Source organism: Megascapheus bottae, chromosome 2 (assembly GCF_031878675.1).
Source record: "Megascapheus bottae isolate mThoBot1 chromosome 2, mThoBot2.hap1, whole genome shotgun sequence".
NCBI classification, from domain to species: domain Eukaryota; kingdom Metazoa; phylum Chordata; class Mammalia; order Rodentia; family Geomyidae; genus Megascapheus; species Megascapheus bottae.
This window is the reverse complement of record NC_143510.1, coordinates 26,742,346-26,756,565: the sequence shown is the minus strand read 5'-3', so window position 1 is coordinate 26,756,565 and position 14,220 is coordinate 26,742,346. Positions and strand designations below refer to the sequence as shown.

Sequence of the window (14,220 nt, the reverse complement as noted above, 5' to 3'; positions counted from 1 at the left end):
GAGAAGGACTCAAACCGGTAAAGAAATCCAGATAAAGCTCACATCCAACTTTCTCAAAGAATTCGGAACGTGAGGACCCCTCCCCCACCCCTAGCCGCCGGCTCCAAGGGGAGAAAAGCCATGGTGGAGGGCGCTGGGCTGGGCAGCCCCGACTGCTGCCGAAACCAGCATAGGACTGGGGCAGCGAGTCGCAGAAGCAGTGGAACCCAGACACAGAACCAGAACAGCAAGCAGCAGAACCCAGACGTGGAACACAGACGGCGGCGGAGACCCGAGGGGAGTGAAAGACTCACCAACACCGTGGAGCATCCACAGATGAACGCAGAGGCTCATGAGTAGCGCAGCGGGTCCCCAAACCCATCGGGACAGTAGAGCTGGTGCCAAGCAATAGAACTTAACTCAGACCCCTCCACCCTGCCCGAAAAAGACCGGCAGGAGCAGGGGGGCAAGGAATTTAGAATCCTGTCCCTTCCCTCAACAGCCTCCTCCCCCAGGCCATTGACTGGAGACTGACAGGCAGGCAGTGGTAAGACCCAGCACCCCACCAAGGGAGGCAGAGTTGTCCCAGCCCCCACCCACCCACCAGGTTCCTCTCCCAGGGCTCTGACTGGAGACTGACAGGCAAGCTACACTAAGACCCAGCACCCCATCAAGGGAGGCAGAGGTGTCCCAGCTCCCCCCGCCCACGAGGTTCCTCTCCCAGGCTTCTGACTGGAGTCAGACAGGTGGGTTAGGCTAAGACCCAGCACCCCACCGAGGGAGGCAGAGCTGTCCTAGCTCACACCTGCCCAACAGGTTCCTCTCCCAGGCCACTGGGTCTGGAGAGTGGGAGGCGCTGAGACCCTGCCTTACAACAGCTGGTGGGGTGGGCGGGAAAATAGGAGCCAGCATCTGTCCCCCTCAAATCTTGGGTCGGGCATCCTCCAGCTGGGAATCCTGAGCAAGACAGCACTGAGGGGCCCCACCACAGTCACAGACTCTCTGACAAAGCAGCAGGGAACTGGAGGGCCGACCAGCAGCACCGCTTGCCTTCTGAGAATCAGAAAGGCATGGCTCCACCCTTGGAGCCCATGTCCTCAGCTGGGCCCCACCCCTGGGAACAGAGCAGACACCTGCTGGTCCTGCTGAAAGCCCCTGAAAACTCACAAACTCCAGACCCTTGACTGGGGCCCACCCCTAGAAGGAGCACAGGAAAACCAACCGTCTGCCCAGCACGCTGAGACTGAAGCTCGCAGATCCATCCCACGGCCCAATGTGAGGCCACTGGTTGGGCTGAGAGCTAGTCATGCAGCAGCACACAGCCTCTGGGAACAGGCCAGAACACCTGAAAAAACTGCAAACTCTGACCTAGTCAGCAGAGGAATCAATTTGGCCGAGAACCACAGGTATTCCCATATTCCCAGAACCACCGGTCCCAATCCAAGTAAAGACCTCTACCTACTGACCACAGAGCAAACTACAACAACAGTTCTCGATGCCGAGGAGAGCGCAAAGATGAATTATGACATACATAAATAAAGTCCCACGCAAAGCCCAAAAGGAAACAAGAGAAAAGGGATGAGAGAGATGTCACCATCCCAAGAAATGACACCTGAAGAGACATGAAACATGACCCTATTCAAGGAGATGATTGTGGACATGACTAAAGAGATTAAAACAGAATTCCAAAAACAATTCCAGGAACATAAGCAGGAAATCACCAAAGAGCTCCTCGAATTCAAAAGAGAAATAGAAGAAAAGATTAATATCCTCCGAGCAGACATGATCAGCTCAGTGTCCACACTTCAAGCAAAAATGGAGGCATTAAGCAGCAGATTGACGGAGATGGAGAATCGAACATCAGAAACGGAAGATAAAACACAAGAGCTGGAACAGAGAATCGCCACCTTGGAAAAATCAGTCAGAATCTACCAGAGAGAGCTCCAGGAACTGGCAGATGCACCAAAGAAGTCTAATCTTCGTATAATAGGGATTGAGGAGGGGGCCAAATTATAGGACAAAGGTATGCAACCTTTATTCTCCAAAATCATAGCAGAGAACTTCCCCAACTTCAAAAGGGGAAATACTCACATTATTGAAGGTTTCAGGACCCCAAACAGGCAAGATCCTAGAAGGAACTCATCTAGACATAGCAAAGACACTAAACCCGAATACCAAGGAATTGATCTTAAATGCTGCAAAAACAAAGAAGGAGCTATATTATAATGGGAAGAAAATTCGAATTACAGCAGATCTCTCCATGCAAACCCTAAATGCAAGAAAAGCTTGGAAAAACATCATTGATGTCCTGAAGAGCAACAACTGCCAACCCAGACTGATATATCCAGCAAAACTAGCATTTACGTTTGAGGGAGAAACAAGAATATTTCGCTCCAAAGAGAAGCTTTATGAACACGTGCACACTAAACCAGCGTTACAAAGAATACTAATTAATCGAGAACAAATTGTAGAACATCAAGAACCCCCATCAAGAAGCAAATATCTATAACTCACTAATCACAAAAGGGGACAAAAGAGAAAGAAACTTAGAAGTAAAAATAAATAATGACAATGGATACTGACCACTTCTCCATAATCTCCCTAAATGTGAACAGGCTGAACAATCCAATCAAAAGACACAGAGCAGCAGACTGGATTAAGAAACACCACCCATCCATATGTTGCCTCCAAGAGACCCACCTCACTGCCAAAGACAGAAACAAATTCCAAGTGAAAGGATGGAAACCAGTTTTCCACTCCAATGCACCATGCAAAAAAGTGGGAATAGCAATCTTAATCTCCGACAAAATTAACTTCTCAGTAAAATCAGTACATAAAGATAGAGACGGCCATTATGTATTAGTAAAGGGTACAATCCATGCCCATAATATTACAGTTATAAACATCTACTCCCCCAACACGGGAGCACCCAAATTCGTCAAACAAACTCTTTTAGAATTACAGAACAAGATAGACTCAAACACAATCATAGTGGGAGACCTCAATACACCACTCTCAACAAATGACAGGTCAACTCAACAAAAGTTAAGCAAAGACACCATCAACTTAAATGACACCATAGCCCAGCTGGGCTTAACAGATATACACAGAGTCTTCCACCCAACGGCAAAACTTTTTACATTTTTCTCAGGAGCACATGGAACACACTCCAAAATAGATCATATAATAGTTCATACAGAAAACTTAAGCAGATACAAGAGGTCTGATATAATCCCATGCATTCTATCAGACCACAGTGGAGTCAGACTAATTCTGAACAATGCAGTCAAAGTCAAAAAACGTTCAATCACATGGAAACTGAACAGCACACTTCTGAATAACTCCTGGGTAACGGATCAGATCAGAAATGAAATTAAAAACTTCCTTGAATGTAATGACAATCAAGAAACATCACAAAGGATCTTATGGGACACAGCAAAGGCAGTTCTAAGAGGCAAATTTATCGCACTAGGAGCGCATATTAAAAAGACAGGAGAAGAGCATGTAACTAACCTAAAAAAAACCTGAAACACCTAGAGGAGCAAGAAAAAGTTAATTCTAAAACAACTAGAAGGACAGAAATAACAAAAATAAAACCAGAAATATCAGAGATTGAAATAAGATCTACTATACACAAAATTGATAAATCAAAAAGTTGGTTCTTTGAAAGAGGCAACAAAATAGACAGACCCCTGGCAAGATTAATCAATAAAAGGAGAGGGGAGACTCAAATAAACAAGATTAGAGACCCCACGGGAACAATCACAACTGATTTCCAAGAAATTCAGTCCATAATGAATAAGTACTACCGGGGCCTATATTCAAAGAAAAAAGAAAATCTAGTAGAAATGGATGATGTCTTAAATAAATATAGGCATACTGAACAATGATGAGATAAACAAATTGAACAAACCAATTTCTTACAACGAAATTGTGGAAGCAATCAGGGAAATGCCAACCAAAAAGAGCCCAAGTCCACATGGATTCACTGCGGAATTCTACAAGACGTTTAAAGATGAAATAACACCCATACTCTTGAAACTCTTCCTAGAAATAGAAACAGAAGGAGCAATACCAAACTCATTTTATGAAGCTAATATTACTCTCATCCCCAAACCAGGGAAAGACCCAACAAAAAAAGAAAACTACAGACCTATCTCTCTAATGAACACAGACACAAAACTCCTCAATAAAATATTAGCCAACAGTGGGCTTCATCCCACAAATGCAAGGCTGGTTTAACATTTGCAGATCAATCAATGTAATACATCATCATATCAATGGAGTTAAGGATAAGAATCATATGATAATTTCTCTGGACGCGGAGAAGAAATTTGACAAAATACAACATCCATTCATGTTGAAAGCACTAGCAAAATAGGAATAAGAGATACATTCCTCAAAATAGTGAAAGCCATATATGAAAAACCTACAGCCAGTATTATACTAAATGGTGAAAGACTGAAACCATTCACCTTAAAATCAGGAACTAGACAGGGATGCCCACTCTCTCCACTTCTCTTCAATATAGTGCTGGAACCCTTAGCCAGAGCAATAAGGCAAGAAAAGGACATCAAAGGGATCCACATAGGGAAAGAAGAAATTAAACTATCCCTATTCACAGACGACATGATCCTCACTTGAGTGACCCAACAAACTCCACTCCCACTTTAGCAAAGTGGCAGGATAAAAAAATCAATCTTCAGAAGTTAGTAGCCTTCTTGTACACCAACAATACACAAATAGAAGGCCAAATCAAGAAAATGATCCCATTCGCAATAGCCCCGAAAAGAATAAAATACTTAGGAATATACTTAACCAAAGATGTAAAGGAATTATTCAATGAAAACTATAAAAGCCTAATGAAAGAAATTAAAGAGGACACTAGGAAACGGAAAGACATCCCATGCTCATGGCTAGGGAGAACCAACATAGTGAAAATGGCTATACTGCCAAAATTGATATACAAATTAAATGCAATCCCCATCAAAATCCCAAAGACATTTTTTACGGAAATAAAAGATATAATCCAAAGATTCATGTGGAACAAGAAAAGACCTAGAATAGCCAAAACAATTCTAGGCAAAAAGAGCAGTGCTGGTGGTATTACAATACCAGACTTCAAGCTCTACTATAGAGCCATAATAACAAAAACCGCTTGGTATTGGCACAAAAACAAACCAGAAGATCAGTGGAACAGAATAGAAGACCCAGAAATAGAACCACATACCTATAGGCAACTTGTATTTGACAAAGGAGCCAAAGATATACAGTGGAACAAACACAGTCTATTCAATTATTGGTGCTGGCAAAACTGGGCAGCCACATGCAGAAAACTAAAAATTGACCCTAGCCTTTCGCCATGCACAAGCATTAACTCAAAGTGGATCAAAGACCTCAACGTCAGACCAGAAACCGTGAAACTGCTACATGATAAAGTAGGAGAGACACTGGAACTCATAAGCACAGGCAAAAGATTCCTGAACAGAATCCCAGGGTCACAACAGATTGGAGGGAGACTCGATAAATGGGACTACCTAAAAATAAAAAGTTTCTGTACAGATAAAAACATAGTTGCAAAAGTAGAGAGATAGCCAACCAACTGGGAAAAGATATTCACCAACAATACATCTGACAAATGCTTAATATCTAGTATCTACAGGGAACTCAAGAAACTAATCCCCTGAAAACCCAATAAACCATTCAGTAAATGGGCAAGGGAACTAAAGAGAGACCTAGCAGAAGAAGAGATTAAAATGGCACAAAAACATATGAGAAAATGTTCATCATCTATGGTCATAAAGGAAATGCAAATAAAAACAACCCTAAGATACCACCTTACCCCAAAAAGAATGGCCAACATTTTGAACTCAGACAATGACAGTTGCTGGTGGAGAAAAAGGAACCCTACTACACTGCTGGTGGCAATATAGACTAGTTAGCCACTCTGGAAAGCAATGTGGAGGTTCCTTAAGGAACTGAAAATAGACCTTCCCTATGGTCCCGCCATACCACTTCTGGGCATCTATCCTGAACAGCATGACCCAGGATATTATAAAGACACCTGCTCAGCCATGTTCATCTCTGCACTATTCACAATAGCCAGGCGATGGAAACAATGCAGATGCCCTACTGCAGATGAATGGATACAGAAAATGTGGTATACATACACAATGGAATTCTACATAGCCAACAGACAAGATAAAATAATGGCATTTCCAGGGAAGTGGATGAATCTAGAGCGAATCATGTTGAGTGAAACAAGTCAAGACCTAAGGAACAAAAGGCGCATGGTATCCTTAATATGTGGCTATTAAATCCAAAGAGTACAAGAGCAAGGACTCAATAACTGCATACCCAAAGCTATGGACATGGTAATGGAAATACAAACATAACTATATAGACATAAAAACCTATGACTCTATTGACATAATGTTTTATTTCATAAATTAATGTTTCTATGACATACAAACCCTTAGCCTAATTTTGACTAAGTTCTAAATACTAAGTCCCAGTGATTGTAATTAGAGATTCCCTCCTTGAACACTTGTTTGTTAAACTTGTCATTTAAAATATGATGTAAACATAAGCCCTATAATGAATGATTGTTGTTCTTAAGGTACTATGTTATCTCTCATCCCTTTTGCTGTCCCTTGGTTATCTCATATTGTTACACTATCTCACTTTGTTACCTGATATATCGGATATATTTGTATTCGGTTATTTGAAATTGGATAGGGAACGGGGAAAAACGAGATGAGGGGTGGGGGTGGGGGGAGGGAAATGGGGACCAAGACATGAGAAAGGGTATCAATGTATGGGAATTAATGTACCATCTATCTGGCGAATATCATGTATTAATTACAATAAAAATATATGAAAAAAATGTGCAGGAGATCTAGATAAACATTTCAAAGAAAATATAAAAACCTCTTCAAGGGGCTGGAGGATGGCCTAGTGGTAGAAAACTTGCCTAACATGCAGGAAAACCTGGGTTCCATTCCTCAGTACTATATACACAGAAGAAGCTGGAAGTGGTGCTGTGGCTTAGGTCATAGAGCACTAGCCTTGAGATAGCCCAGGGACAGTGCCCAGGCCCTGAATTCAAGCCCCAGGACTGGCAAGAAAAAAAACAAAAACTGTTCAATATCAGGGAGACAAAAATCAAAACTGAAATGAAATATCACTTTACTCTGACTAAAATGGTGATTACTAAATAGTCAAAAGAATTTTTGGTAAAATGTAGATTAAAGGGAACCTGCATACATGGCTGGTGGGAATGTAAATTAGTATAATCCTTATGGGAAACCCTATGGTTTTTCCTTAAAAAACTAAAAAAAGCATTTATCATTGATAATGCAATCTCACTTCTAAGTATTTTTCCAACATTTTGAAATCATTAGATCAAATATGTCTCTGCTATGTTTATTGCAGTAGTATTTATAATTGCCAAGTTATAGAATCAACTTTAGTATCAGTCCAGTGCTAAATGGATAAAGAAAATATGGCATATGGACAGTAGAATTGTATTCAGTCCTAAAAGAGCAAGAAATCCTATCATTTGTGATAACAAAGATGGAATACTGTGAGATGAGAGAATACTGTGCCAAGTGAAAAAAACAGAAAAGCAAATATTGCTTCTTCTTACTGATGTGTACAATCTGCAACACTTATATACGTGTGTGTGTGTGTGTGTGTGTGTGTTTGGTTATGGGGCTTAAACTCTGGGCCTGGGTATTGTCACTGAGCTCTTCAGCTCAAGGCTAGCACTCTATCACTTGAGCCACAGTGCAACTTCCAGTTTTCTGGTGCTTATTTGGAGATGAGACTCTCACAGACTTTCGTGGCCAGGCTGGCTTTGAACTGTGATCCTCAGATCTCAGCCTCCTGAGTAGCTAGGATTGTAGGCATGAACCATCAGCACCTGGCAACCTTAGCATGAAAATTATCATAGATCAAGTGATAGGGGAATAGAGAGATGATGTCAGAGGGTATAAAGCCGCCATCAGAATGAACAAGTTTAGTTTTTAGCTATATTAGCTAATATATATTAGCATATATATTAGGTATACTATATAGCATATATATTTAGCATACATTAGGTATGCTAATATAGCTAATAAGTGTGTACTATACATTTCAATACAGTACTGAAAGTAAATTTCTAACATTCTCACTACAGAAAATACTAAATATCCTCAGTGATAGATGTTTCAATTACTTTAACATAATCCTTACATTAGATTAAAAACTATGACATTTCTCTGTAACCCAAAATTATATTTTGTCAATATATAATAATTTTCAAAATTATTCAGATTTTAAGCAATGATAGCCAGTAAGTCAGAATATTTTTGTATGCTAAAACTGCTCTTCTATATTTTAAAATGTGTATAATATTTAAAATTTTTAAATGTTTATTCAAGAGAGGGAAAGAGTGATATTGTCCAAAAATAAATGTACTCTTTACCTGGCTTATGTAACTGTAACCCTTCTGTACATCACTTTTATAATGACGATGACAATTGTTTTGTTTTTTTTTGCCAGTCCTGGGCTTGAGCTCAGGGCTTGAGCACTGTCTTTGGACTTTCTCAAGGCTAGAGCTCTACCACTTGAGCCTCAGCACCACTTCCGGCTTTTTTTTTTCTATGTATGTGGTACCGAAGAATCGAACCCGGGTCTTCATGCATGCTAGGCAAGCACTTTAACCACTAGGCCAAACTCCCGGCCCCACGATGACAATTTTTTAAAAGAATATTTAAGACAAAATTTATTCAAATAAATCAAAGTCACCTCACATATCACCAGTGGGAGGTCATTATACTTTGTGATGTACTCTCATGTAGCCATGAATGTGATTCTTGCTATTTCTTCTGACAAAATTATTGTATTGATTATTTGTTATCTATCTATGACAATTTCTTAAATTGTAGTTTAAGCAGAACTATACGCAATACTCTACGAGATCTTGAAAAGGCTATTAAAGGCGTAGTTGTAATGGATTCTGCACTGGAGGCACTTTCTGGCAGCTTGCTTATTGGAAAGGTTCCAGAAATGTGGGCCCAACGATCATACCCAAGTCTTAAGCCCCTGGGAAGTTACATCACAGATTTTCTAGGCCGACTGAAATTTTTACAGGTAAAAGACTGTATGCATATAATGTTAACAATGGCCTGCATTCATATTAATGTTTCTGTTGAATGGGTTATGGCTAGTGATTCCATAAGAATCTAAAAAATTTACAAATACTGAAAACCACATCTCCCAAATATTGAATAGAAAGTATAAATTTTGCTTTAATCAAACCCAAGAAATAAGTGGCATTTTTATTTATGTATTTGATCTTAGCAAAAAGTCAAAAAGTCTTAACTTGTTATTTTTGAAGGCTTTAAGTTTGTAGTTGGTTTGTGGGTCTCTGAGACAAGCTCAACGCCATGAGAAACCCTGGTATTGTAGTAAGAAGAGAGACAAAGGAGGACAGGGGGCAGAGAGAAGAGAAGAGAGGATTGATGAGGAGAATACTCTAGGGCTAGATGTGTAATTAAAAAGCCCTATCTTGGGCCAGGAGTTTGGCCTAGTGGTTAAAGTGCTTGCCTCGCATGCACGAAGACCCAGGTTTGATTCCTTGGTACCGCATACATAGAAAAAAGCCGGAAGTGGTGCTGAGGCTCAAGTGGTAGAGCTCTAGCCTGGAGAAAGTCCAAGGACAGCGCTCAGGCCCTGAGCTCAAACCCAGTACTGGCAAAAAAAAAAAAAAAAAAAAAAAAAAAAAAAAAGCCCTATCTTGAATGGGAGACTAGTGGTCTTAAATCTTTACTTGAGTCATTAAAGAAATATGTAAGATGATAAATCTGAACCAAACCCTGTGTGACTAGGTGTATTGTGGCAGCATTTTCTGGGTGTACTGTTTGGAGAGAGGAAAGAAACAAGAAAACTGCACAGAAAGAAGACCCTGAATTTTGGCAGGTCCTCTGGGCATAGAGACAAAGGAGATCAAAGGAGTTAACACATGAGACTATATTTAGACTGTGTATCAGATGTCTAAAGATGGTAGCCTTTGAATGGAGTATAATAATAAATCCTCAGATAATTTATACTTGACCTTTTTGTAGAAGATTTGAGTCTTCCAAACTGTGACCCATTCATACTAAAATATTGTTTTGAATTTCTGAGAAGAATAACTAAAGGTGGAAAGGTGTGTTTGATTTTAGGGATGTGATAGAAAGAGGGATGACACACAAAAATCAGAAACTACGTGCGATGTGATATTTATATGAATACAAAGGTGGACCTAATGGTTTTTTGTTGTTGTTGTTGTTTTTGTTTTTCTTTCATAGGACTGGTATGATGCAGGAAAACCCTGTGTGTTTTGGCTCTCAGGTTTCTTTTTTACCCAAGCCTTTTTAACTGGAGCTATGCAGAATTATGCCAGAAAATACACTATCCCTATTGATTTACTAGGATATGAATTTGAGGTACAGTAACTCCTTACACTCAATAGTAGACTGTTATATTGACGCCATATATTTAAACAAGAAAGATATGCAGAATTTATATATTGCAACCCATTATAAGCAATTGTACTGTTTTTCATTCTTTATGACCCATGAAGAAAACATGTTTGTCTTGCTATCTCTAAGGATAAAACTTTCTTATGTCTTAGTGTTTGATTCAAACAATCCAAATTCGTTATTTTATTTTATTTTTTAAAGTGTGAGGTACAATAAAACTTGATAAAATGCTTCAAGAAGAATTACACAGTGTTGCATACTTCTGTATGCCAATGCTGAAAATATTTCAGTCTAACAAGCTATTTCATAGTAGAGTTTCTCTTAATGTGTCCTGAATATTTAGCTAGTGTTTTTTTTTTCTGTATGAGTACAAGGTAAATGGAAGATAACATTAGTTATGCGGACAACATTAATAGTGGTGGTCTCTTCCTTCAGATTATTCCTTTAGATGATTATGACATGGCACCAGATGATGGTGTTTACATCCATGGATTGTATCTTGATGGAGCACGCTGGGATAGAGTAAGGTCAGCACTTGAAACGTAACAATTCTCTTTGGTTACCTCTGAATCATAGATGAACTAGGAGGTCTGCTTATTCTAGGGAATAAGTCAAGCAAAGTACTATCAAAGTTTTTATGTAAATCACTATTCAATCTGTGGTAATTGATAAGTGATTTTAGGCCCTAGATGATTTTTTGTTAATATTTCAGTGGTCTTTATAGTAGAACCATTTTCTGAAAATATTTTCCTACTTGTTTTCTTTTATATCACTTTCCAGCTTAAAAAAGTTTTCTGGGTTTGTTTTGTTTTGTTTTTCTTGTCATTCATGGGGCTTGAACTCTAGGCCTGGGCTCTGTCCCTGAGCTCTTTAGCTCAAGGCTAGTGTTCTTGAGCCACACCACTACTTCTGGTTACCTGGCAGTTAATTGGAGATGAGTCTCAAGGGCTTTCACTCTCTCAGATCTCAGCCTCCTGAGTAGTTAGGATTATTAATGTGAGCCACCAGCACCCAGCTTGTTTGTGTTGTGACAATACTGGAGCATAAACTCAAGTCCTAGATGCTATCCCCTCATCATTTTTTACTCAAGGCTGGCATTTTAACACTACAGCTCTGTTTCAAGCTTTTTAGTGGCTAATTCGAGATGAAAGTGTCATGGACTTTGGTGCCTGAGCTGGCTTCAAACCAGAATCCTCAGATCTGATCCTCTTGATAGCTAGATTTATAGGCATGAGCCACTGATGTCTGGCTAACTTTACAGTTTGTGATGTGTAGCTGATAGTATTAGTAACATTCCCATTAAGTCAATGGAGAAAAATTCCTACATTTTGATGAGAAAATAAATACATATTTCAAATAAATACTAGGTTCTCAGCAGGAAAATAAGAAGCTATTTCTGGTTTAAAATAAATAGGAATAAAAGAGAAGGAAGGAAATATTTCTCTTAGAGCCTTGGGTTTTTAAAGATTCTATTTATTTATAAGCTGGCGCATCAGTGGCTCATGCCTCCAGCTGCTCAAGAGGGCTGAGATTTGAGGATTTCAGTTAAAAGCCAGACCAGATAGGAAAGTCTATGAGACTCCAGGTAAACACACACACACACACACACACACACACACACACACACACACACACACACACACACACACAGAGCTAGAATTGGCTGGGCACTGGTGGCTTACACCAATAACCTTAGCTACTTAGGAAGCTGAGATCTGAGGATCATGGTTCAAAGCAAGCCTGGGCAGGAAAGTCCATGAGACTTATCTGCAATTAACCAACAGAAAAGTAGTAATTGTGCTATGACTTAATGTTGTAGAGCACTAGCCTTGAGAAAAAAGAGCTCAGGGACAATGCCCATGCCTTGAGTTTAGAAAGAAAGAAAGAAAGAAAGAAAGAAAGAAAGAAAGAAAGAAAGAAAGAAAGAAAGAAAGAAAGAAAGAAAAAGTAGAATTGTAGCCCAAGTGGTGAAATGCTAGCCTTAACCAAAAAGGACAAGGACAATATCCAGGCCCTGAGTTCAAGTAGTAGGACCAGGATCAGCATTAAAATCTATTTATATGCATAATTTTCTGTTTCTAGAGACTTTGTTCCAAGGAGATCTTCAGAACTGAGATAGGAGAAATTGCCAGAGGGAATAGTAAGATGATTCTGCATAGAGAACTGGACAGAGTTAGGAAATAAACTCAACTACATATAGTTCACTTTAGCATTTCTTTTTCTTTTTTTTATCATTTTGTTGCCATTTCCCCTGCTGTATATATTCATTGTTCTCCCTTCTTTCCTTCCCACTTTTCCAACAAAGAACGTAGCATAGGAAAAATAAACCATTTCTAGATAGGCAGATCTATGCTTGAATCTTGACTCTGGCCCTTAAAAACTGTGTAACCAAAAGAAGTGATCATTTTCCTTGAACCTTCAGTCTTTACCTAGAAAATACAAATGGGAATGGGGATAGAATCATTGTGAAGGTTCAATGCAATGGCGTAATTTATGTTTTGTGGATAGTATGTAAAAACTGGCAGACACTGACATTTATCTACCATTTCCTACTTTGCCTTTACATAATTTTCTTTTGTTCCTCTTCTGCTTCCTCCCCTCTCCTTCTCCCTTATTGCTGTTTCTCCTCTTCCTTTTGTTTAGTCATATGGCTCGTTTTTCTTCTTCTATTTCTAATATTTCTTTTTTTCATCTTCCTAATCATCTCATATTAGAAGCTAATATCTAAGTAGCAATATGTTCTAAGAAGCAGATTTCAGAATAACTACTAACTTTTGTCAATTTCTCTTCACAGTGGATTGCTTGCTGAACAGCATCCCAAACTTCTGTTTGACCTGATGCCTATCATATGGATAAAACCCAGTAAGTATATTTCTAAACAAAATTTTCTCAAGGCTTAGGGAGAAGAATGATAGGTATTATTAGCTGCTCCCCAGATAAGATTTTGCTTTAGCCTTTTAGGATTTGTCCCAATTTACATTTTAAAAATGATAGAATATCTACATTGGAAATATATTGTTACTCCTTTGTGTGTGCTTCATTTACGCTATATCAGAAATACCATTCTGCCTCTTTATATTCTTATCCAATGGGAGGTCTCATTTCCTTACCCTTCTCTTACTCTTCTATAAATTGTTTCTGAGCTGGACTCTGGTGGCTCTTGCCTGTAATCCTAGCTATTCAGGAGGCTGAGATCTGAGTTCATGGCTGAGATCTGATAACAGCTCATGGCTACCTGGACATGAAAATCTGTGACACTTTTATCTCCAAGTAACTACCAGAAAACTGGAAGTGGCCCTGTGGATCAAAATGGTAGAATGCTAGCCTTGGGCAAAAGAGCTCAGGGACAGTGCCTTATCCCTGAATTTAAACTCCACAACCAACAAAAATACACACACACACACACACACACACACAGCTATACTGCAGGGAAAAATTTGTTTTCCGATTTCATACACAAAACAATTCAAGACACTAAATCTAGAATTGAAAATTCTCATCACTTAACACGTTGCTGCTGAGCCAATACATCACTGGGTTTCTCTGGTTTTATAATACTATAGTGATTTCTGCTCTACTGTCCTCCATCCCAGAAGAAAAAGCACTGAGTTCATACTATTCACACTGACTGTATTGTGTCATATACACCTAAACCTGCCTTTAGGGCTGCCTACCAAGCTGTTAGTCACTGAGCTCAAGCCCAGGACTGGCAAATAAACAAACAAACAAA

The 14,220-nt window shown here is 39.5% G+C and overlaps 1 protein-coding gene across 2 annotated transcripts in view; it reads left to right on the top strand.

The window, feature by feature from the left end:
• Window positions 1–14,220, top strand: part of Dnah12 (dynein axonemal heavy chain 12) — a 160,908-nt gene that overhangs the window by 145,342 nt on the left and 1,346 nt on the right. For both annotated transcript variants that reach the window (XM_090322530.1, XM_090322537.1), the window contains exons 69-72: window positions 8,913–9,117; window positions 10,317–10,454; window positions 10,926–11,017; window positions 13,285–13,352. In XM_090322530.1, the coding sequence (XP_090178656.1) occupies window positions 8,913–9,117; window positions 10,317–10,454; window positions 10,926–11,017; window positions 13,285–13,352 (503 nt within the window). The remainder of the gene's footprint in view (window positions 1–8,912; window positions 9,118–10,316; window positions 10,455–10,925; window positions 11,018–13,284; window positions 13,353–14,220) is intronic.